Source organism: Orcinus orca, chromosome 15 (assembly GCF_937001465.1).
Source record: "Orcinus orca chromosome 15, mOrcOrc1.1, whole genome shotgun sequence".
Classification (NCBI taxonomy): domain Eukaryota; kingdom Metazoa; phylum Chordata; class Mammalia; order Artiodactyla; family Delphinidae; genus Orcinus; species Orcinus orca.
In genome coordinates this window covers 84245701-84268618 of record NC_064573.1, presented here as the reverse complement: position 1 = coordinate 84268618, position 22918 = coordinate 84245701, and the positions used below count along the sequence as shown (strand labels likewise).

Below are 22918 nucleotides of genomic sequence, written 5' to 3'. Positions count from 1 at the left end.
TTTTTCCTTCTTTTGTTTTGTAGGAAAAGATGAAATATTTAACCTTTTGGAACATGTGACTATTTAGAGAACGCTGAATGTACCTTTAAGAGGAGAGCCGAAAGGCGGCTCACAGAGCTCGTCCTCGTTAGTATAGTGGTGAGTATCCCCGCCTGTCACGCGGGAGACCGGGGTTCGATTCCCCGACGGGGAGGCACGACCTCTTTTCGAGCTGTAGTACATTTTCTCATTTCTCTTCCAAACAAATAACTTTCATAAAAATTCCTTAGTCTTTGAAGGAATCAACCTGGCAGGCAAGCGAGATTTGCACCGGCGGTTGTCTATCATCCGCTTGGTCTTAGTCACGGACGAGCGTCCTCCCGTCACATGGTTACAAGAAAGAAAAAAGGCAAAGTTCTCACGTTGAAGTGGAATTTTCCACTTTCTGCATGCCACAGCGCCGCTGTCAAGTGTTTGATTTATATAATGATCTCCCAGAATAAAACTGTCAACTCCTAAGGCCAGGAAATGCTCATTCGGCTGCAAATTTTTTTTTTTTTTTTTTTTTGCAGCAAATATTTCGTCTTCTTATGTCTTGCACTGGCCCAGAGGTTGGCCCTCAGAAAATGTCTATGGATTTGAGACAGGAGGTAGGGTGAGTCTAAACTGGACGGTTTTTTTGTCTTACTTCAGTTGCAGACTCAGCTTCCTGAACATGCCTATATCACCCTTCCCAGGCTCCTAGTCTTCATTCATTTATTTGTCTGTTCATTTATTTTTTTTCACATTAATTCCATACATATTTACTGAGTACTTATTATGCGCCAGGCACTGTTCAAGGCTCAGGGGATAGAGCAGGAAACAAAACAGGCAAGGCTCTGCCCTACTGAGCTTAGGACCAAGGCATGGACACAGACAATCAGCAAATTGTATAAAAACAGGTTCTGAGAGTGATAGATGCTATGGAGAAAAAACAAATCGAAGTGATGCGATAGCGAATGCATGGGATTCACAGGTCCCTTCTTTTTTTTTTTTTTTTTTTACTTTTTTTTAAATTAAAAAAAAATCTTGGCCACACCGTGCAGCATGCAGGATCTTATTTCCCCGACCAGGGATCAAAAACTCAGCCCCTGCAGTAGAAGGGCAGAGTCTTAACCACTGGACCGCCAGGGACGGCCCCGTAGGTCCCTTTAGAGAGGTGGCCAGGAAGGCCTTCCTGAGGACCCTGCCAATGAAAAGAAGCCAACCATGAGGAGATCTGGGCAACAGCTTTCCAGACAGCGGGAATGGCAAGTGCAAAGGCCCTGAGGTGCATAGCAGCCTGGTCGCCTGAGGAACAGCTAGGAGGCAGGTGTGGCTAGAGTGCCCATAGAGAGGAGCAGGAGCGTAAGGGAGGGACGTTATGGGGGGTCAACAGAGGCCAGATCACCGAGGGCCTTAAAGGCCAGAGTTAGGAGCATGGATTTGATTCTAAGTTTTACGCAGAAAGCAAACATAATCGGGTTTGTTTGGAGCAATCAGGGGCACCTGCTGAACTGACTACAAGCCCTCAGCTTGCTCCCGAACCACGTCCAAAATACCACCACTTATGTTGCCGTCCTTATTCCGTTCTGTGGCTAAGGTCACTTGCTCTCATGGCTGCCCTCTGGAGCTAGAACGATAAGGAGAGAGGATGGCTTTCAACGGAGCCCCATTCCGCAGCTCACCCCATCACCCTCCTGCTCCTTTCCTGTTTCACCCAAACAGTATCAGCAAAGCGTCAGTTCACAAACGGGGTGAATATGAGAAGTAGTAGGTCTTCGCTGGAGTTCATATGACAGCATTTTTAATAAAGGGAACTGGCATTTCAGAGCACGGGCCTCGTACCAGGCACTGTTCTACACCTTCTCTGTGTAACTCATTCAGTGGTCACAATCACCCTGTGAGGAAGTTACTATTCAAATCTCCATTTCACAGATGAGGCCCAGAGAGGTGAGGTAATGAAATCCCGGGCACCAGCTCATTTGGGACTTGACTATGAGGGGTTTCAGGTACGGGCAGGCTGTAAGGGAGATGATTAGTTAAAGACTGAGGTGGCAGTGTATTTTGGGGTGCGTTCTCCACATCATAGTAAAGTGACTCTATTTCTTGCCAGGAAATCTCAAGTGCTGGTGGAAAGAGGCGTAGCCTCAGTTTTCGGTGTCTCCTTGTCTCTCACCGAACCAGTGAGTGGCACCTTGATGACTTGAGGGACACTCCATAGCATTGTGACTTCTCTCCCCTTGGGGAGCACTCTGGAAAAGAGGTGCTAATTGACAGCTAAGGAATGGCTGTTTTCAGTGAGCTATCTCACGGAGATTCCTTCCTTCCTCAGCGTTTTAGTGGGGGTGGATCTGGTTTTTTTTTAGTTTGCTGTTGTTTTTTGAATACACCTTTTTTTAATTGAAGTGCTGCGTTAGTTTCAAGTGTATATATGTATATATTCTTTTTCAGATTCTTTTCCACTGAGGGTTCATGTTGACATTCAGAGCTCTTTTTTTTTTTTTTTTTTTTGTCTGAGTTAGGTCTTCCTTGTGGTGTGCGGGCTTCTCATTGCGGTGGCTTCTCTTGTGGCGGAGCACGGGCTCCAGGTGCGCAGGCTTCAGTAGTTGCGGCTCACGGGCTCAGTAGTTGTGGCTCACAGGCTCAGTAGTTGCGGCTCACGGGCTCTAGAGCACAGGCTCAGTAGTTGTGGCTCATGGGGCTCAGTAGTTGTGGCTCGTGGGCTCAGTAGTTGTGGCTCACGGGCTCTAGAGCGTAGGCTCAGTAGTTGTGGCGTATGGGCTTAGTTGCTCTGCAGCATGTGGGAATCTTCCCAGACCAGGGCTCAAACCCGTGTTCCCTGCATCGGCAGCTGGATTCTCAACCACTGAGCCACCAGGGAAGTCCCAATAGTCAGAGTTCTTGTTGGAGAAAAATAAAAAGAAAAATAAACGGTCTGCAAACCTCACAGTGACCAAAGGTTGGCATGGTTTTAAAGACCAGGAAACCGGAGATTTCTGGGTGGAGGTGCGATGCGGGCAATGTCCTTATTTATTGGAAAGAAACCCTTTTATTTTCTGTTCCTTCTCTTATGTCTGTGAGGAGCAATATTCAAGAATAGGTCTGTCTCCCTTTGCTCCTTGGCTCCGGTATCAGCTGGAATTTCAGCTGCAGAGCTGTGAACGACGGGTCTAGTTGGGGAACATAAAACCATTGATTTTGGTTTGCTTTAAACTTTAACACCCATTTAGGTATACAACATTTTAATTTAGGGAAAAAAAAAATCTAAAGAATAGACTATAGCAGAGAATTTCAGAAAGCAAAGAGAGAGGGGAGGGGGATGTAGCTCAGCGGTAGAGCGCATGCTTTGCATGTATGAGGCCCCGGGTTCGATCCCCGGCATCTCCACTGTACCGTCCCTGATTTTTTATTTACTTATTTATTTTCCCTCAAATTTCTGCTCCTGTTCATCATACAGACACCCTGGACGTGATTATAACGGGTATTACTCCTCCGGTCACTACTTGGAAGTGGGATTTTCACAATAGGTGGGATCTGCCCTTCTTGAAGTCCCTAACACTCCAAATGTAATTTTATTAGAAGAGGCAAAGGGAAGCAGTTACAAGAAACATGTAAAGGCAAAACCTGACATAATGACTGAAACCACGGAAAAAGTGAGAATGATCATTTAGGGAAGGTACCCTACGCTTCCTGGCATTGTGACTGCAGTCAAAGGCCTGGAGGCCTGGCGACTCATTCCCGGCCATCAGACGGCTAGCGTGGGGGTCATTCAAAGGTCTGAGCGTCCGTGCGGGCCCTTGCCCTTCACTTGTGCTCTCAATGACTCCCTCTGAAAATGAAGCCATTTTCGGAGGGAGCCACCCAAAAGAAAACCAGCAGACACGGCAGGCGGGACCGTGCTTCCCGCTTCCTCAGCGACAGGCCACGTATGAACGCACGAATGGCTGTGGCGCACATACTGTTTAAACCTATGTTTATACACTGTACTTTATCATTAAAAATAAAAGCTATTTTATTAAAAGAAGGGGTCCTGTTGCACTCTGGGTTCGCTGGTTCTTTGTCGAAATAATGAATTCCTCGTCCATCAAATCCTGTCTCTCATTTGATTTGACCTCATGTTTTAAATCATAAAAACATCTCGTCTTAGAGCTGGAGGGATCTGACTCTGCACAGCCTTCGTTTTTTGAGATGAAACAAATTCATGAAATGACTCCCAGTTAGGGAGTGGAGTACTGGTGACAGCTTCTCTTTGTAATGAACTTCCATGAAGGTTATTTCTCCCTAAATGTCAACAAGGTTTTAAGAGAACAAAACGTTGAGGTTATCTCTAAAGTTATCAGGCCTCACGTGAAATGAATCATATGATTCTGTTTTACTTTGTATCTTATGCTTAAATATTTCTAATAGCACAATGACAAGGAAAACACCATAAGGAAAAAAGAACAAGGTGTGCTGAGAAATGGAGCTTTCTAGAAAAGATGTCATAAATCTTTGAAAAAAATGTTTTCCAATGATTAGATTTGATTTTACAATGAAAAAAATCAAAATCCATTATATGAGGTACCAAAGGTAGTCACGTTCTTGCGACTTCCCGGCGGTCTAGTGGTTAAGCCTCCGCGTTCCCACTGTAGGGGGACCCAGGTTAGATCCTGGTCTAATATCTAAAATTTAAAAACTAGCCAAATTCATAGAAACAGAAAGAATGATGGTTGCCAAGGGCTGGGGGTGAAGGGTTAGTGTTTAACGGGCACAGAGTTTCAGTCTTGCAAGATGAAAAGTGGAAATGGATGACGGTGGTGGCTGCACAACAGGGTGAAAGTTGAAAGGTAGCAGAACTTGCCCCTGACGTTATTTTGAGCTACCAGCACTTGAAAAACAGCAAATGCAAAGCAAGGCTTTCACTGAACTCCCCTTCTCCGCCCAAAGACAGATCCTTCCAAAGGAACTCCATGGTCCTAGATCCCCTCCCCAGGAGTTTCACCAACCAGGGAAGATTGGCTCTTGACACAGGAGAGACTAAAAGTTGATACCAAATTGTGTCACAAGCTATCATATCTCTATCCATTGTTCTATTCTCCCAGTAAAAATCATTTACTCTCCCTTAAGAGGACTTTCCCTGTTAAGATGGTATTTAAGCCTAAATTCTAAAGTCACATCTTTGAGTGACACATTTTCCCTCCGGGGTATCTCCCATATATTCAAGACGTGTGCATGTTAATAAATTATTGTGCTTCATTTTGTTTTGTTCCTCTTGTTAATCTGTCTTTCATTACAGGCATCTCAGCTAAGGACTCAGAAGGGTAAAAGGAAAATTATTTTTCCTCCCCTACAATATACTTAACACTGCTGAACTGTACACTAAAAAATGGTTGAGATGATATATTCTGTGTGTATGTTGCCACAATTTAAAGACAACAAATTAAAACACAAAACAAAGGCCCAATAAGTTAACTAACTTCTTAACGTTCCTATACTAGGCAAAATTGGGGACTGGAACTTTCTGACTGAGGGGGGATGAAATGGGTTATTTTGAAGCCAGAGCAGTTTGTTTTCTGCTACACAATGCAAATACACAAATGTAAGCAGGAAAAGGAACAGAGCCTCTAGGGCTTCTTCTTCTTCTTCTTCTTTTTTTCCCCCTCTAAGGCGCAGATTCCCTTGACTTCCTTTTACGGTTATGTAACTGATGACAACACAAGGCAAACCTTTCCCATCCAGCTCTCCGATTTCACCCTTTCCCTTAGGAGGAAAATGCTGGTCGTTGTGCGAACATTCTCATGATGCTGAGTTAAGTCCCATACAAGGTTGTGTGACCTTCAGGGGAGCTGAATCCTTTGGGGGAAGGAGGAAAGGCAGGCGGACAAACAGGCACCAGTCCGACCCCCTGCAGCCCAACACCCAGGCCCTTTGTGAGCTCAGCTCATCACGTGCTCACGCCTGCCCACCAATCCCGCCTTGTTGCTGGGTCTCTGTCACGCTTCCATTGGTGCCAGCTCTGACGCAATCCCTTCTGGGGCGCCTGCAAAGGATGGGTCAGTGGATGAAGGAGCTGAAAATGGATCCAGTGACTCAAGCTGCTTCTAGCACGTTCTAGCACATTGCATTCCAGGTCAGGGGATTTTAGGAGCGTGACTTGATACCCAATTCCTGAATCCAAGTGGGACATTCAGACTTTGGGAGCCCTTCTCAGCAAACAGAAAAGCAGTTGTAACAACAGCAACAAAAATCCCCTGTACAGCAGGGTTTATCAACCCAATGGATTACTGACATTGGGGACCGGGTAATTCTGTCTTATGGGGGACCGTCCACTGAAGGATGTTTAGCAGCGTCCCTGGCCTTTATCACTGGGTGCTAGTGGCATTCCTCACCCCCAATACCACAGTATGACAACCACAAATGTCTCCTGGGAATTCCCTGGCAGTCCAGTGGTTAGGGCTCAGTGCTTTCACTGCTGTGGCCTGGGTTCAAGCTCTGGTCAGGGAACTAAGATCCCGAGAGCGGAGAGGGGGCCAAAAAAAAAAAAAAAAAAGTCTTCAGACATGGCCAGATGTCCACCGATGGGCCAAATCACTCGTGGTTGAGAACCACTGCTCGAGGTAAATGGCAGCCACCTGTCTTTGGGGCGGTCATTTTTCCCTCCCCTCCCCCTCACCTCAGTGCCCTTGGACAAATGTTTATTTCTATTGTGCTTCAACCGAACCCACAGTTAGACTTAAGTTAGGGACCGCAGGGGTGGTGCAGAGAATTTTTCTGCTAGAGACAACACAGTGTTCTCAGCTCGTAAGAATGTTGTTCTCTCTTTGGAGATAACCCTGGGCCCATTCCCCCACCCTCTGAGCCTCTCTTCTCTCTCCTCTCCCCCCTCTTTCTCCTTCTTTCCCTCCCTTGCCTCTGAAATCAGGCCTGTTTCTCTCTGTACCTTTTGGACCATGAAAAAAACTATGTCACAAAACTCGTGACTCAGCCTTTAAACAACAGGCATCACAAGGTTTGCAGGAAAGGAACAGCCCAAAGCAAACAGGGTGTGGTTTGAAGCCAGGTCTGGTCACCTGAGAACGTGTCTCAGCTTTTTGTTCCTCTAAAAACTTCTTTCTGAAATTTAGGGAGAAAAAAACTTTATAAAGAGCCTTGATGTTCTGCTCCTTTAAACTCCCTTTCCAAAAATTTAGAAATAACTTTCATGGAAGTCTGTATTGGAAGTCACTGTGAAACGGCAGAAATGCGTCTCGGGCGGGTGGGAGGCTCCGAGGAGCTCCAGTTCTTTATGTCTCAGCTCAGAAATAATTCAGCGAGAGGCAAAGTGGTAGCTAAGGAGGGATTTATTAGAATAGGACGCTTGTGAGGCTTCCAAGCGGGTGGGCGAGAAGGGGCTGCACCTCGAGAACTTAGTGGGCTACAGTTTTAGAATCCAACAAAAAATGGGGAGGGGGAAAAGACCACCTTCTTCCTCATTCTTGAGTAGATGTTAAGCTTCCATCATCAGTTCCTCCTCCATGTCAGGCAGGGGAGTTTTCTTGTCCCTCCATAGTCAAGTCAGGACTGTCATGGCACAGTGGAAATGAGCAAAAAGGTGGTAACATATATTAAAAATGGTAAATCATCTCAGGTTTCAGTATAATGTCACCCTCTCCTTATATGTTTGTTTTTAGTATGCCCAGAGGAGCATGTCCTAGGGATCATTAAGTTACTGAGCTCACTGGGCACGATACGGGTCTCCTTCCACTGTTGTTTGTTTCGGGGCATGTCTCATGCTTCTGTTGCATGGGTTTTTTGTTAAGCAAGCCTGCTGGTTCTGTGGTTAAGTAAACCTGCTTTCTTGAGTGAAAGACCCCTTAACTTACATACTTTTTTCTCTACTTACAATCCCCTAGTGGGATTAACTATAATGTTTAATCACCAACTTTGTCTCTTTACTCTGTCCCTGTCAACTGGGGTCTCCTGCTAACCTGAAAAATGACATTTTATTTTTATTATTCATTCTAATTTCCCAGTAATAAATTCATTCTGAAAAATGTTAAAAATGATAGAGGTTAAAGTCTGTTTTGAAAATTGCTCAGAGCTTTTTCATAAGTGCATACCCTGGTAACCAAAGAAAATATATAGCAGTTTTGTTCTGATTCACGTTTTAAGTATAATGTTTAAATAATATAATGTTCATAATTTCAAGCAGGAATGTAGTCTTTTCCTAACGGCAGAACATTTTTTAGTCAGTTGCCCCTTTTTCTCTCTATATATTTTTGAAGGCTTTAAGGGTAAAAATTAAAAACACCCTCCCCTCATTTGTACAAATAGGGAGTATTTCTACAAGAGTCCAGAAAGAACGGTGGCTGGGGAATTGAAGGCATGAGGAAGATTTTCCACTGTAAACTTCAAAAAACTCTGTTGGCATCATGTTCGTATATTTCAAAATACTTGAAAAATCTGCTGGAGAAAGGACATAGAGATCATAAAATAGATTGTCATATAAAAAGGAAAGAGATCTAACTGACGATCTTTTTCTCTTCTTTTACCCAAAGGGAATTTGCCTAGGGAATTAAATTTTATATTTGGGATATTAATTTTTTTCCCCCAGGAATAAACAGAACTTAGATTCAATAAGTATCTTCTTAAAATCTCGGGCTTAAATAGGTTTGATTTCTGATTTCTGAGCTCAACTAAATGTCAACAGAATTCAAATTCCAACGCCTCCCTGTTGATAATCAAGCACAAACCAGGAAGGCTGAAGAACAATCTGGAAAGTTCTGTCAGCTTTCAAGTCCAGCGCAAAGAGTTTTACACAGCTATGTGGAATTTCTGCTTTTCTTTTCAAAATTCAATGTAGACCTGCCATAGGCATTTCTCCCTTGGAAACTTAGTTTTCACTCCTGTGCTCTGAGGAATTCCTGAGGCTCCCGACGACCCGTCTGAAGCGGGCTTGAGGCCGCGGCCCTGGGATTTGTCGAGTCATTCGTCTTGTCTGGGTGCCCGCCCGGTGGGGGATGGGCGCGGCCGCCGCAAGTTCGGGGGCTGGGCTCCCAGAGTAGGCCTCGCGGCGGGCTAAGGATGAGGGGGAAGTTCAGGGCAACAGAAACACTACCCATATCTAAATACGACTCACAATAAACACCCCTCTTTATTCGCGGGGGGTAGGGGCAGGGCGCGGTGTGCGCTGGGGGAGCGGGACCCCGACTCGGTGGGAGGCGCTCGGCCGGAGCCCTGTACGCCTAGGGCGGGCCTCGCGCACGGCGGGGCCCGTCCGGGCCGGGGGGAGGGGGCATCGAGGCCGGGCGGTGGAGACGGCCCGCTCCGGACGTCTGGGCGACTCCATGCCGGGTTTTCAGGCCGCCCGCTCCCCACTCTCCCTCCCCTCAATTCGAGCCCCGGGCAAGTCCGCGGACGCAGCGCTCCACGAGCGCGCTGATCCCTCCGCCAGGCCTCTCGGGACGGCGGCCTTCTCCTCGCCAGATTCGGCCCCAAAGTTCCAGTCTTCACAGGAGAGCATTTTATGAGTGGAATTAGTTGAGTCTGGGGTTTCTCTTCAGAGGGCAGGAGGGCTGCGAAAAGTAGTCCCTTCTCGGCGTTTCTGCGGAAGGATCTATCGGAGCGGCGCTACCTGTAACTATATAAGGCAGCGCCGGCGGGAGCGGTGCGCAAGCAGCTTCGTGAAGTTTGGCAGTCGAGTTGCGGTTTTTCTGCGTTCGCTGCCGTCACCACCATTTGGTAAGGAGGGGGCCCGGGGGTCTCGCGGCCGCGGGGGGCGCGGGGTGTCGACTTGCCCGCTGCGGCAGAGGGAGCAGCCGAGGCCTTTAGTCACCCGGGGCCGGCTAGCAGCAGGGCAGCCCTGAGAGGGAGGAACGCGGCAAAATGGCGTCCGTTCTCCGTCCCTGGGTGGGAGAAGCCGGACTCCGAAGCGGGCTGTGAGGTGGGAGAGAGAAGATGGGGGGCGGGGGAGGGGACTGCGGGTGAAAAGGAAACGCGAGAGGCCCGGGAGGCCTCCGTGGCGGCGGGGCCCAGCTTTTTGGGGAACGGGGTTGGGCGGCGTGTGAGGGAAGCGAACATGAGGTCACGGTTTGACTCGAGCGAGAACTCGGTTTCCCGTCCCAGTAAGGGGACAGTAACGGCCGATGCCACGGAGCCGTCCTGCACCCGCGATGGGGGAGGGGACCCGCTCGCCACCGCGGTTCCGAGACGTCATCCCTTCCGTGGGCTCATAATCGAGGGTGGGGCCGCCTGCTGGTCTGTGTGGAGGGAGAGTTTTTCTGGTCTCGGGGCGCAGGGTTTGGGCCTGGGGTGGTCGCTGCCGTGTTGGCAGGGGACAGCCAGCCAGTGAGGGGGGAGGGTAAGTGAGGCCCGCGAATTGACTGCTTTTCTTTCTTAAGTGCGTGAAACGTTGGTTTTGACCTTATTTGTCAAGCTTCTGAGTTTTGGGGCAAGTTAGTCATTTGGTCAGTATATAGTGACGTATAATTTTGTAGCATTAGGTATGTGTTGACCTCTGAATTACCTGTTAAACGCTGGGGTTATTTTTTGTGTTAATTTTTTTGTTGCAACAGACAATGCAGATCTTCGTGAAGACCTTGACTGGTAAGACCATCACCCTGGAGGTGGAGCCCAGTGACACCATCGAGAACGTCAAGGGGAAGATCCAAGAAAAAGAGGGCATCCCCCCAGACCAGCAGAGGCTGATCTTTGCCGGGAAACAGCTGGAAGATGGGCGCACCCTGTCTGACTACAACATCCAGAAAGAGTCCACTCTGCACCTGGTCCTTCGCCTCAGAGGTGGGATGCAGATCTTCGTGAAGACCCTGACCGGCAAGACCATCACCCTGGAGGTGGAGCCCAGTGACACCATCGAGAACGTGAAGGCCAAGATCCAGGATAAGGAAGGCATCCCCCCAGACCAGCAGAGGCTCATCTTTGCAGGCAAACAGCTGGAAGATGGGCGCACTCTCTCTGATTACAACATCCAGAAAGAGTCGACCCTGCACCTGGTCCTCCGTCTGAGGGGTGGTATGCAGATCTTCGTGAAGACCCTGACCGGCAAGACCATCACCTTGGAGGTGGAGCCCAGTGACACCATCGAGAACGTGAAGGCCAAGATCCAGGATAAAGAAGGCATCCCCCCAGACCAGCAGAGGCTGATCTTTGCAGGCAAACAGCTGGAAGATGGGCGCACTCTCTCTGATTACAACATCCAGAAAGAGTCGACCCTGCACCTGGTCCTCCGTCTGAGGGGTGGTATGCAGATCTTCGTGAAGACCCTGACGGGCAAGACCATCACCTTGGAGGTGGAGCCCAGTGACACCATCGAGAACGTGAAGGCCAAGATCCAGGATAAGGAAGGCATCCCCCCAGACCAGCAGAGGCTGATCTTTGCAGGCAAACAGCTGGAAGATGGGCGCACTCTCTCTGATTACAACATCCAGAAAGAGTCGACCCTGCACCTGGTCCTCCGTCTGAGGGGTGGTATGCAGATCTTCGTGAAGACCCTGACCGGCAAGACCATCACCCTGGAGGTGGAGCCCAGTGACACCATCGAGAACGTGAAGGCCAAGATCCAGGATAAGGAAGGCATCCCCCCAGACCAGCAGAGGCTGATCTTTGCCGGGAAACAGCTGGAAGATGGCCGCACTCTTTCTGATTACAACATCCAGAAAGAGTCGACCCTGCACCTGGTCCTCCGTCTGAGGGGTGGTATGCAGATCTTCGTGAAGACCTTGACTGGCAAGACCATCACCTTGGAGGTGGAGCCCAGTGACACCATCGAGAATGTCAAGGCGAAGATCCAGGACAAGGAGGGCATCCCCCCAGACCAGCAGAGGTTGATCTTTGCCGGGAAACAGCTGGAAGATGGGCGCACCCTGTCTGACTACAACATCCAGAAAGAATCCACTCTGCACCTGGTCCTGCGCTTAAGGGGAGGTGTCTAAGTTCTCCCTTTTAAGCTTTCGACAAGTTTCATTGCACTTTTCTTTCAATAAAGTTGTTGGTATTCTCAAATAGTGTAATTTGTTTCTTTTTAATAAGTGTTTGCAGAAGATTCTTTTTAATTAGGGGGGGTGTGTGAGGGATCAAAGTTTTGGTCTACCAGATGATTCTGTGGTAACCTAGAGGTAAGCAATGTCAGTAAAAGGTGGCCTTAACATAGAACTGTAGTGGGTGAGTATAAATAAAACCCAGACAAGCTGGAGGTTGCAGTTAGAATTTTCCATGTGGGCGCTTAGATGTAGATTTACTTGTAAACTACTGACTTTAAAAATACTGAGTTTGGGTGTGGTCCCTGAGAGTGGGAGAGTTTCTGGAATACCAGCAGGAAGGAGCTATTAGAGGGCCAGGGTGGTGGAAGGGAACCTACAGAAAAATCAGTTTCATTACATAGCTCTGTTTAAATTCACATTGAGCTGCATAGAAAGTCATTTGACCAGATGTTTTTTAAAAAGGATGTGGCAATGTTTTTTTGAATTTTATGTTTTATACAGCAGGTTCTTACTATCTATTGTATACATATTAGTGTATATATGTCAATCCCAATTTCCCAATTCATCACACCACCACCCCCTGCCACTTTCCCCTCTTGGTGTCCATAAGTTTGTTCTCTAGGATGTGGCAGTTTAATTTTTACTAAAGTCTCATTAGGCGTTATGCTAGAAAGTTTAGGAGTTAGTAGTTAGAGAAGTAAAGCTATTGTCATAATTTTTGCTAAGATAAAGTTGTCAAGATTCCTTAATTTTCTGTGACTAGGTGAAAGATTTGTATATAGCTAAATTGGTGGGTGAAGCCATTGGCTCTTGGTCTTTTATAGTAGTGACTTACCAATCAGATGCTACTGGTATCTTTGTATGTCATAACTAGAGCCAAAGGTGAAAGTTGCAGGGAAGCTGATTTAATATAAGGAGCTGGCACTGGTTGGTAGGTACCCCAGAAGTCAGAGGCTTATTTGAAGGACTCGAAATAAGGGATTGTTCTCTCCAAAGAGCATCACTCCCGCTAGCTTCTCCCTTCCTCTCTCCCACTTTTAGGGTATGCATTGTAACTTCTGATGCAGAGGAAATTCTGTATTACTGCCAGTCCTAAAATACCTGAAGTCAACAGGCTTTAAGTCCTTGCTCTAGGGCATCACAACTAGGAAATGCCATTTGAAAAGTTTGTCTTAGGCAAATCTGTTTCTTATTGTGGGTTTTCACTTTATTGACACCAGAGCATGTAGAGTTCACTGGATTTCCGTGATTCACCCATGCAAATGAACATACAGGTCGAGAAGCAACATTACAAAAATCCCTGGAACTCCACCAGCACCTGTAACCACGTCCAGTCGCTGTGAGTAGTTTTTGTGTAAGTAATTTTATTGCTCATTAAAAATAAGTGGTCATAGCATAGGGGTAAAACGTCAATAGCATCTTGAAAATGACCGACCTGCAGGACAGGCTTTGCAAGCTTCCTAAGGCGGTGTTAGTGATGAGTGCTTGGTCTTCGAGTGTGAGGCGGTCAGTGGCTAGTGATGTTTCAGAATGTGGGGCTGGGTCAGCTCATGGGGGGAACCATGTGTGCGACACGCAGTTAGAAGGATCTGGGCATTAGAGCATAAAGCTGTGTGGGTGTCCTAGGGGTGGGGATGCTCAATGGAGAACTTGCTGAGGAACACTTGGCTCCTTCCTGTCAAGTTTAATGAAAGAAATTGCTAACTACAGGTGTAACCACTAGAAAAGATTTGAAAAACAATTAACACTAAAATCAGTGATGGTACAAACTATATGTAAATATATTAAATATTAAAATATGCATAAGATAGTACAAACATTAAAATCATGATAAAGGAAGTGAAAGTTACACATAGGCTTACTCCCAGGAAAATGAGTATATTTGCCTCTTACTGTATCTAATTACAATGTATACATTGTTTTATAAAGTCAAAGGTAGCCCACCTAAGTTCCTAAGTAGTTAACTAACCATATTCCTTCCCAGTGATAACTAATTTTAAAGTTTGGTATTCCTTTGGGCTTTCCTCCTGTGTAGTAAATACATATAGATGTATACATAAATACAAATAGGACCATTCACAGCATAGTGTTGCTCAGCTTTTTTTTTTAAACTAGGTAATTATGGACATCTTTCCATGCCAGCATATCAGGATCTCCATCATTTTTAATACTCCAGCTAGTATTTCATTGTATAGATGATCTGTGACTTAATTTAACTTGTCCACCAACATTTGATTCTAGGTTTTTGCTGTTACAATCCTGCTGTAAAGTACATCCTTATACACATATCTGTCATATACTAATATTTTGAAAGGATAGCATAAAAATACAAGATTTCTATTTAATAAGGCTCTTGGGGATAATTTTAAAAATCAGCCTTAAAACATTTTTATAAATAATAATTACTGTATTTGTTACTGTCTCGTATTTTCCTACTTTTATTTTTTTGAGTAGATAATACGTTCATGTGTTTCAGACATATAAAAAGTTTAAAACAGTATATAATGAAAAGTTTTCAATTTTGTCTCCCAGCCACGTGGTTCTCCACCTCCCCTAGTATGTGCTTTCAGAGTTTCTCTGTGCATGTACAAGCGACTACTAATTATTAATTCCCCTTTATGCAAAAGGTAGCATACTGGCTTGCAGTCTGTCACTTTATGTCCTTTATAGTTTTGACAGAGTTCTAATATCCTTTCATTATAAAGGAAAAATACCTTTCATGTAATTTTCTCAAGAATAAAGACCCCGAGAGCAACACAATCCCTAGTGAACATTTACAGGACCCTTCACCCAACAAATACAAGCATGACAGGAAAAATAGTGATATAGTGATGAACGAGAAGCGTTTCTATCATCAAGGGATTCTGAGGCTGAAGAACAGAGATGCTAGACTTGCTCAGTTTCGTTGAATGATCTTAAAGCACCCCAAGGTGCTTTAAGTATTAACACGTGAGTTAATACTACGTAAGGATTCATTTACATAGATGTGATTGTGTGAATCTTGAATAAACCAGAAGAAAAATGCGTGGCTCATTTGTTTAGTGTTCCTTTTTATGTTCCGTCTGAAAGCACAACGAAGTCCTCGTCAAATTATTATAAATACGGTCCTCAGAGAGGTATGCTGTTTAGAGATTGGCAAGCGCTTGTTAACTCAAGGATGTCAGCCTTAGTGTGCAGTGATATCTCTGCCGGAAGAGGGAGCTACTGGAACAGACTTTGGTTTAGTCATGAAGCCTGCAGCGCCCCCAAGCGGTGTGGCTGACTAGGCAATTTGTGCTTTTACTCTTCTATTTCTCACAGTGGGTTGTTTACTCATTAGTAAAAGTTAATTTACTGTCCTCCCAAATGCCTTTTACTTTATCCTGTTTCTGCCGGTCCTGAAGCCATCTCCATTTTTAAAAAAAATTATTTTTTGGCTGCGTTGGGACTTCGTTGCTGCATGCAGGTTTTTCTCTCGTTGCTGAGAGCAGGGCTACTCTTCATTGAGGTGCGCAGGCTTCTCATTGCGTGGCTTCTCTTGTTGTGGAGCACGGGCTGTAGGCGCACGGGCTTCAGTAGTTGTGACGCACGGGCTTAGTTGCTCCGCGGTATGTGGGATCTTCCCGGACCAGGGATGGAATTCATCCCTGGTTCAATTGCATTGGCAGGTGGATTCTTAACCGCTGTAACACCAGGGAAGCCCCAAGCCATCTCCTTTTCCATTCCAGCTGGAATGACTCCTCCATAGCATCTAACGTAGCTATTATTCAACGTAGGTTCTCTGTTTCTTACAGTATCTCATCAGATCTAACCCCTCAAAATGCCCTTCTCCCTGATTCTCTTATCTGCTGACCATTTTCTTTTTCCCCATATGCTCCCTGACATTTTCTACGTCCTTGTTTCACTCCAGCTGCTCCCTCTTTCTAAAATACCACCTTTCCCCTATGTCTGACTTTAATAAAAACAAGTCTATAGCCTTGGCTGCAGTAAGGAAAGAGCTGGGTTCCTGGGACAGCACAGAGAGGTTATATTGCAGCCCAGAGAAGGCGTGTATAGGATGGCAAGAGGTCACTGGCAGAATTTCCTGAGGCAGGAGTCTGGCTGAGCAGCAAGGGGCTATCAGCACAGATTTGTGGAAAGTGTAAGCATTCCTCAGAAACCCCCAAAAATACCAGGGAAGGGAAACTGGTAAGTGGACTTCCTAGAGGCGGTCACACACAATGCAGAACAGACCGGTCATACGGGCTTTAAAGGAAATGCTGACTCCTCCGCACTGGCCCACACAGATGCTGGGTCACAACTCCCTGCCCCCTCCCTGTTGGTCATTCCCCTGGCATAGTCCAACCTGATGGGCTTCATGAGAGTTTTCAAAGGCCCCCGTCCAAATGCTTGAGACTGTAAAAAATACATTGTATCCAATATATGAAAATTACAAGATTGAATTTAAATATTTTAGAATCTTCAGAAGGTAACACATAAACTGACACAGACTTCAGTGCTGACATCGGGACTTGTATTTAATGGGGGTACTTTTTAATGCAAAATAGAATATGAAATGCTTTATATTTGGCCGTGGCATCCAACGTAAAAATGTCTTGAGCCTACATGGGCCTAAAATGGCCCTGTTCTTTTCTTTCATTTAAAAAGAAAATTGAAAACAGATTAGACATTTGTTTTTCAAATGTTTCCCTGCCAAAAGAGAATTTTGAACGTTTTTGGAATAAATCATCCCAAGAATGTCAGTATAGCTGATTTATTTTTTGATCCAGGATCCAGTAAAGATTCATGCTTTGCATTGGTTATTATATCTCCTTTATGTTTCTCTCTCTCTCTCTTTTTTTTGGTTTGGTTGTGAAATGATTATTTATGTGCTCCTTTATCGAAACACTTCCCTTTCTAGTTTTTAACTAACTGGGCATTGCCTGGCACCACTGTTGATGTCATCTTTCATGTTGTGATGGTGGTGGCCATCAGCACAGACTGGGCAGTCCTCAGGGTCTCTTGATGGTTCCAAGAGAATTCTCTCACCAAAGACTGGTGCTGCATCTGTCGAGCAGTGTTGACAGTCCCATCAAAGTGATACTCCCACTGTGCTTAATGTTTTTCTGCTTCTTTCCGTCTCTTGCCGTTCCTTGAGGACTTTGATGATCAGTGCAGAGGCAAAACATACCACCTCGGTCTGAGCCTGTTGGTTCTGAATGGTCAGTTTCACTGTCATCCTCAGACGCTTCCAGTCACTGGTTGCCTTGGTAATGTCATCACCAACCTTTTTTGGAGACAGACCTACGGGGCAGATCTCAGGGGTCACGGCAGATGTGGCACTGAATTCCCCACCAGTGTACCTCAGGCACACAACTTTGAGAAACCGTGGGTAGGTGGCTGTACTTTAACCATATCTGTGTTGTCAGGCCTGAGGGCCTCTTCTATCCTAGTCCAGGGGAGAGCTAACCTTCTCTCTCTTCACACAACACCCCTCCTCTGTCTCTCTTTTTCTTTGGCTGTTCAGCGTGGCCTGTGGGATCTTAGTTCCCTGACCAGGGATTGAACCCAGGACCTCAGCAGTGAGAGGCAGAGTCCTAACCACTAGACGGCCAGGGAATTCCCCACACCCTCTCTTTCTCTTAATCTAGAACAACCCTATGTCTTTTGTATTTCCTAGGACACTGACTGAAGAACCAGGCCAGCCGATTTAACTAATGTCTCCCGTTCTGGATTTGTCTGATTGTTTCCTCATATGTGTGTGCCGTTTTGAAAAATATATATAATAGAACACATTTATTGTCTCCCAATTTGCACTCCACCTGTCTGTCCCTTCGTCTTTCTGTCTCAGCTAATATCTCCTCTGTGTCTTCCTGTTCCAGCCAAAGTCTCAACCTCTCTTTCATCCATCCAGTCCAATTCATCAGCAAATCCCATCCACTCAGCCTCTAAAACATAGCCAGACTCTTGTGGCTCTTTCTCCAGGCCAACACCCTGATCCGAGGCACCCATTTCTTTCATCTTAACCCCCGAACTGGTCTCTGCTCCCACTTGGGCCCTGGATGACCCACCCTCCTCCAAATAGTGTGGGATGTGCAGATTTCCAGAAAGTTGATGGCTTGAGCCTATGTTCCTCATTCCTCATTTCGGACTCTCTCTTTGGGCAAATACAACAATCAGGAGGATGTGAAGGGCATGGGGAGGGGGATGAGGCCCAGGGGACCCCCAGAAGGTGACAGTGTGTCAGCACATGGACCGCCGGCCCTCGTGTCCAGGTCTTCCTGCTTGCTGGTTTGCCATCCCAGTTAGTTATTGAAAACAAGAAGCCCTCCCCTGCGTAAAAATCCCCAAAGACCAGCCGTCCTATCTCTTGGCCTCATTGCTGCTCTTCTGCCCCTATTCATTCTCCCTTAGCTGCACAGTTTTCTTTACGGCTTAGGAACAGCCCGAGGCTTTTTCTGCTTCAGGGCCTTTGCACTCAGCTCTGCCTGGAATGCCCTCCCCTGGATCTTCCCATCAGAGGACCCACCTCCTCTCTCAGGTCTCAACTCCAACCTCCGTTCCATGACCACCATTTTAAACTAGTCCACTGGCTTTCAACTAGTCTCATCCCATGATCCACTCCTAGGTCCTTCATAGCGCTTCTCAGTATCTGGAATTTTCTGACTGGTTGGATATTTGTCTACTGTTAGTTCCCCTACCTGTTAGCATACTGATAACTCAGTCCTCATCATGCATGGCACTCCAATCCGAAAATTCTTCGTTGTCCTTTTATTTTTTTAATTTTTTTTGGCTGGGTCTTAGTTCCCGACCAGGGATCGAACCTGTGCCCCTTGCACTGGAAGCTCAGTGTCTTAACCACTGGACCACCAGGGAAGTCCCAGTCTGAAACTTCTTAACGACTCTGAGACCAAGGCACGGTGAACGTCCAGATTTTATTGATGTAGAAGCTGAGGTACAGGGAGGGCACCAGGCAGTCTGGCCCCAGTTCCACACTCTTTTTTTTTTTTAATGTTATAGAATATATATTTGCATAGATTTTTATTTATTTTTTTGTATTTTTAATTTTTTAATACAATTTTAAAGGTTACTTCCCATTTACAGTTATTACAAAGTATTGGCTCTATTCCCTGCATTGTACAGTACATCCTTGAGCCTACCTCACACCCAATAGTTTGTACCTCCCACTCCCTCACTCCTAAATTGCCCCATCCCTCCCCTCCCTACTGGGAACCACTAGTTTGTTCTCTGTATCTGTGAGTGGGCTTCTTTTTTATGATATTCACTAGTTTGTTGTATTTTTTAGATTCCACATTTAAGTGATATCATACAGTATTTGCCTTTTTCTATCTGACTTACTTCACTTAGCGTAATGACTTCCAAGTCCATCCATGTTGCTGCAAATGGCAACATTTTGTTCTTTTTTATGGCTGAGTAATATTCCGTTGTATATATATGTACCACATCTTCTTTATCCATTCATCTGTCGATGGACACTCAGGTTGCTTCCATATCTTGGCCATTGGAAACAAGGCTGCTAGGAACACTGGGGTGCATGTATCTTTTTGAATTAGTGTTTTTGTTTTTTCCAGTTATATATCCAAGAGTGGGATTACCCTGCTCCACGGTCTTAACCACTATGCTCTCAGGTCCCTGTGGAAGCACCACGAAGATTGGGGTTTTTTCTGTTTTATTGCTCTGACCGCAGCTCTCGGTGCTTGGAACCCAAAGCGTCTGATTCAGGCTCTGATTCCAAGAAGAAGCCTTTTATCTTCTTGCTGGGCTGGGTGGTAGAGCCATCACAGCAAGCCCAGGGCCTCAAGAATGGTCTGTCGTGTCTCACATTTAGGGGCGGCAGGATGAACGGCTTCAGGGAAGTCTCAGGGATGATTCACTGGCGTGGATAAAAGAAAGACAAGGCCAAGTTGTTAGAAGTTCATAGCTCGATTCCAAGAAGCTAACCACACATGGCTACTTACATTTAAATTAATTAAAATTAAATAAAATGTGTTCATCCATTGCACTGGCCACATGTTAAGAGTCTAGTAATGGGGGAATTCCCTGGTGGTCTAGGATTCGGCCCTTTCATTGTTGTGGCCTGGGTTCAATCCCTGGTCGGGGAACTAGATCTGGCAAGCTGTGTGGCGAGGCCAAAATTAAAAAAAAAAAAGTTTAGTAGAAACATGTGACTAGTGGACATGTTTCCATCATGGCAGAAAGTTCCATTGGATGGGGCTGGTGTAGGTGGGCCATCACTTAGTTAAGCATCCTTCTGCTGTTGGCTATTCACGTTGCTTCCAATATTTTTCTACTATAATCAGTGGAACAAGATAATAAGACTATTCTTTTTTTATTATTTTTTTTATTTTTTAAAATTAATTAATTAATTATTTATTTTTTGGTACGCGGGCCTCTCACTGTTGTGGCCCCTCCCGTTGTGGAGCACAGGCTCCGGACGCGCAGGCTCAGCGGCCATGGCTCACGGGCCCAGCCGCTCCGCTGCATGTGGGATTTTCCCGGACCGGGGCACGAACCTGTGTCCCCTGCATCGGCAGGCGGACTCTCAACCACTGCGCCACCAGGGAAGTGCAAGACTATTCTTTTTTTAAATAAGGTTTTGTTTTGTTTTGTTTTGTTTTGTCCTCAGTGCGCGGTTTGTGGGATCTTTGCTCCCCGACCAGGGATTGAACCCAGGCCCTCGGCAGTGAGAGCTCAGAGTCCCAACCACTGGGCTGCCAGGGAATTCCCTATATGGCTATCCTTACACATAGATCTCTGCCCGTGTATGCATGTATATCTGATAGATACGCTTCTCAAGGGAACTTGTGGGTCAAAGGGCACATGCTTTTTAAATTTAGACAGACTTTGCCAAGTCCCTCTCCAAAGAGGTTACACAAATTCACACTCTGCCAACAATAATCAACAGCCCCTGTTTCCCCACACCCTGGCCAGCACTGGGGCTTTTCAAACTTTGATCTTTGCTTGTCCGCTAGGTAAATAATGGTATCTTACAATAGTTTTAATTTGAAAATTATTTTAAGTTTCCCCTAACCTTATTCATTATTTCACTGGCAAAAGCACTTTCAATATGAAGAACATTTCTCCAAGTTCTCTGTATCTTAGTTGGGGACTTTGCCCTTCAGGGCAGCGTCTACCGTCTATATTGATTGCCTCACCCGTCACTGGTGTTGAACTGTGTGCTGCTAATTATTAGCTATGGTGGATTCAGAAGGAAGGGTAGAATTGGATATGGAACGCCCAAAGCTACGACAAATTATAAAAGGGCCCGGCTGTCACTTAAAAAAAAATATGATGTTTCTCATAAGAGACTCCATCATCAGGTACAGATTGTTCATTTAACGGCACAGGTAAGGGGCTGTCACTTAGTCCTTTTCCTCATGAGTAATTGACTTTTTGCTCTCGGAATGCAAATCTGCAGTGGCAGATACACAGGACTGTTGACTTTTAAACTATATAACATTTAAAGATAATTTTGGTCCACCCATGTTCGGAGAAGCACTATTCCATAGCCAAAAATGTGGAAAGAATACAAACGTCTATCAACGGATGAATGGATAAACAAAAGGTGGTGTATCTATACATTAGGATATTATTCAGCCATGAAAAGGAAGGGAATACTTTTTTTTTTTTTTTGGTACGCGGGCCTCTCACTGTTGTGGCCTCTCCCGTTGCGGACCACAGGTTCCGGGCACGCAGGCTCAGCGGCCATGGCTCAGGGGCCCAGCCGCTCCGCGGCATGTGGGATCTTCCCGGACCGGGGCACGAACCTGCGTCCCCTGCATCGGCAGGCGGACTCCCAACCACTGCGCCACCAGGGAAACCTGAAAAGGAAGGGAATTCTGACACAGGCTGCAACATGGTTGATCTTGAGGACATTGTGCTAAATGCGATCAGCCAGTCACAAAAGGGCAGATAACGTGGGATTTCAGTTATATAAGGTCCCTGGAGACGTCAAATTCATGGAGACAGAAAGTAGAATGGGGGTTGCTGCCAGGGGCTGGGGGAGGGAGATGAGGAATTGTTTAAGTGGGACAGAGTTTCAGCTGGGGAAGATGGAAAAGTTCTGGAGATGAATGGTGGCACAACAATGTGAATGTACTTAATGCCACTGAACTGTACACTTGCAAGATGGTTAAAATGATTAAAGAAAAACAGTGCACACATGGAAAAGTGTTTAGGAAATAGGTGGAGAAACAGAAAATAGTCATAGAGGCTCCCATTTGGGAACTTCTTCTATTAGGGATTGAACCCATGACCCCTGCAGTGGACGCACAGAGTCCTAACCACTGGACCGTCAGGGAGTTCCCTGTTACGTGTCTTTTTATTTATTTATTTTTTAAAAATGTATTTATTTTTGGCTGCATTGGGTCTTCACTGCTGTGCGCGTGCTTTCTCTAGTTGTGGTGAGCGGGGGCTACTCTTCATTGCTGTGCATGGGTTTCTCTTGTTGCGGAGCATGGGCTCTAGGTGCGTGGGCTTCAGTAGTTGTGGCACGCGGACTCAGTAGTTGTGGCTCGCGGACTCTAGAGCACAGGCTCAGTAGTTGTGGCGCACGGGCTTAGTTGCTCCGCGGCATGTGGGATCTTCCCAGACCAGGGCTCGAAGCTGTGTCCCTGGCATTGGCAGGCGGATTCTTAACCACTGAGCCACGAGAGAAGCCCTCTTATGTGTCTTTTTAAAATCACAATTTAAAATGTTTAAAAAGTATTTTTAAAAAACAAGCGCACCAAATATGTCATAATATTAAGGTTCAATAGAGCTGGATGCTGAATATGTTATTCCCTATCCTTTCATGAATGTTTAAAATATTCCACAATCAGGAAAAAATTCTGAAAGTAGTTCTTTAGGATACATGGGCAAAAAAAACTATGATGTAGAATCTTTTTAGCTTTTATGTAAATCTTTAGACTGTAAAAGCAGCAATAAGGCTTTATCTTTTTAAAATTATAAATTTATTTATTTACTTATTTATTTGGCTGCGT

At 45.7% G+C, this 22918-nt stretch overlaps 1 protein-coding gene, 2 non-coding genes and 2 pseudogenes across 10 annotated transcripts; 3 read left to right on the top strand and 2 right to left on the bottom strand.

Moving 5' to 3' along the window:
* Positions 1-121: 121 nt before the first annotated feature.
* TRNAD-GUC (transfer RNA aspartic acid (anticodon GUC)) lies at positions 122-193 on the top strand. The gene has a single exon. It is a non-coding gene; the product is annotated as a tRNA-Asp (tRNA).
* Positions 194-3315: 3122 nt separating this feature from the next.
* TRNAA-UGC (transfer RNA alanine (anticodon UGC)) lies at positions 3316-3387 on the top strand. The gene has a single exon. It is a non-coding gene; the product is annotated as a tRNA-Ala (tRNA).
* Positions 3388-9508: 6121 nt separating this feature from the next.
* Positions 9509-11979, top strand: UBC (ubiquitin C). 8 transcript variants are annotated; one of them, XM_049697834.1, is made up of 3 exons: positions 9509-9699; positions 10533-10811; positions 11724-11979. In XM_049697834.1, the coding sequence occupies exons 2-3, from the start codon at positions 10536-10538 to the stop codon at positions 11907-11909; spliced, it is 462 nt and encodes a 153-aa protein (XP_049553791.1). In that variant the 5' UTR covers positions 9509-9699; positions 10533-10535; the 3' UTR covers positions 11910-11979. The 8 variants fall into 8 exon arrangements, with proteins under 8 accessions (XP_049553791.1, XP_049553787.1, XP_049553785.1 ...); XM_049697830.1 differs by lacking the exon at positions 9509-9699 and having other exon boundaries at positions 10536-10811; positions 11268-11979; XM_049697828.1 differs by lacking the exon at positions 9509-9699 and having other exon boundaries at positions 10536-10811; positions 11040-11979.
* A 4860-nt stretch (positions 11980-16839) lies between these two features.
* Positions 16840-18481, bottom strand: LOC101276611 (60S ribosomal protein L12-like; annotated as a pseudogene).
* On the bottom strand, positions 17297-17407 carry LOC117195407 (uncharacterized; annotated as a pseudogene).
* Positions 18482-22918: the final 4437 nt, after the last annotated feature.